We start from the raw sequence: 2,151 nt of genomic DNA, 5'->3' as shown, positions 1-2,151 counted from the left end.
AAACCTATAAAGAAGCATCTTGCATGACCTTTTGACAGCCTATGATCTGTCTCTACCCCAGGCTGCAAGCCTTTTTTTAAGTGAATCCTTTTCTTAATCTCCATAAAACCATGTCAATTTTACTCAGTTATCTGGAGGGAATTTTATAAACAGATTTTTATTAATAGCAAGTAAAACACTTTTTCAGAGCTTTTTCTTTCTGCCTTTCTTTTTAATTTTCAATGAATTTGCCTTACATGTAATAAAGATTTCAGTTTTAAAGACTTGCAGAAAATACCTCCATCCTTGGTTCTGAATAGGTGTGGTAATGTCAAAGGCCTAACCAATTGCTTCAATAATAATGAAATCTCTTCACTCCTTATTAAAAATATATCATATAATTGGTAACGTAAGACTCAAGTCTTTTCTAACACAGTTTGTGATTTCAGAGTAGCACCTCTATCCCTTATGACTATCTGAAATCAAATTAAGGCCAGGATTCTCATCAGACACAATGCATAGTGACTCTACTTCTATGTAGCTGAAATTCTTACCAAGGATGAAAGGTCATCTACTGGCAAACTGCAGCAGATGTCACTGAAATATTTGAGAACTGTTTCAGCCCTCTCAATTTCCAAGAATAGTAAGGCTATTTCCAAGTTACTGACAGATTTTAAATTGCCATACCTTTTGTTGTGGTCATCTCTCGATTTTTGAAATTCAAAAAATATCTATGTCATTTTCCTGACTGTGAGCTTCCAGCACATTATTAAAAGAAAAGTTATATATTTTTTTCATGTATTTTTTGCTATTCCCACATCCTTAAATAAGTCCATCAGGGGGCCAAAAGACAAGATTGTCTAGTATAGGCCCTGCTTGTAGAAACTGTTCATTACATATTTATTGGGTGAAAGAAAGAATAGCTGATAGAAAGAATGAGTACATAAATTCATGAGAAATCCTAAATGTGCCTTAGTAAAATATGTCACAAATAAGCTTCATTCTTTGTAGTGGAAGAGAACTAAGAAGACAAAGGTGTTAAGCAGTAGAAAGTGTAATGGGGATCTGATTAATTTTGTTCTAATACATAGCTCTGAAAATCTTGAGATATAATTTCTGATATTTTTTCATTTATTCCTCTTAATACGGTGTTGTATTCTTATTTACATTAAAATGTATGAGAAATGATCAAGTAAAAGATAATTCCTTGATCTCCAAGGTCTATGAATTCTGTAAAGTAATTAGCAATGATGCAAAATAAAACAAACAAACGCAAAAGGCTTCCACTCTCAGAAATACAAATGCCAGGAGAATGGATGCAGGAAGTAAAGGAGCAACATTTGGATATGAATGTGGAGTAGGTGATCAGGGTCTATCAGAAAAACAGACAAAATGAGGGAAACCAGGAGAAGGGCTGTTCAAGGATGGGTCACCAACTTCATGGGAAACAGAGATAAACATTTCCAACATCATGCTAAAAGTGCTGATGTAAAAACAAAACAAAAACCTGGAACAAATAAAATAGTCAATAATATTAATGCAGACTTAGAAATTAGCCAAACCCAGGTTTGGATCTCATTGACTAGATGGACTTCTGAAGGCAAGTCACTTCAGCCCCCTGAACCTCAGTTATCTCATAAAATTGGCAAAATAATACCTATTTCACAGGTTGGTGATGAAGAAATGAAACAAACACCTGGAATGTAGGTTCTTAGTAAATAAAACCAAAAACCAACCCTGTAGCCTTCAAGTCAATTCTGACTTATGGCAATCTCAATAAATATGATTTGTTGTTGCTATTATTATTATGTTTTATAGTTGATATTACCTTCTTTTGGCCCATCCCCACACCTACACCACACAAAGAAACAAGAAACTGCCTAACAGCAGAGCTCACCCACAAAGAGCTGACTGTTGAGCTGTAAGAGGGCATGCCCATCAGCAGGGGCAGGCAGTGTCTTTTGTGAGAGCTGATCCACTCGAATCGATGCCTCTTTCACGTTCCTTTCGACTTTAACGTGGTGCCACTGGTTATCGTTGAAATGAGTGGGTGACTGCACCGAGATTTCAGAAGGCCCATTCCCCACGTCAAATGAAAAGGTCACTTGTACTGGAGCTGGAAACGTTAGATATGAAGGTTGTTCAAGTTAGTTCATAGGGCAGTGAACTGAG

The 2,151-nt window shown here is 36.1% G+C and overlaps 1 protein-coding gene across 1 annotated transcript in view; it reads right to left on the bottom strand.

Moving 5' to 3' along the window:
- The window catches only part of CNTNAP4 (contactin associated protein family member 4), a 132,298-nt gene that overhangs the window by 44,493 nt on the left and 85,654 nt on the right, over positions 1–2,151 (bottom strand). The window contains exon 11 of the mRNA XM_023741931.1: positions 1,877–2,095. Within this exon, the coding sequence (XP_023597699.1) occupies positions 1,877–2,095 (219 nt within the window). The remainder of the gene's footprint in view (positions 1–1,876; positions 2,096–2,151) is intronic.

This window comes from Trichechus manatus, unplaced genomic scaffold (assembly GCF_000243295.1).
Source record: "Trichechus manatus latirostris isolate Lorelei unplaced genomic scaffold, TriManLat1.0 scaffold00194, whole genome shotgun sequence".
NCBI lineage: Eukaryota > Metazoa > Chordata > Mammalia > Sirenia > Trichechidae > Trichechus > Trichechus manatus.
This window is presented reverse-complemented; position numbering and strand designations above follow the sequence as displayed.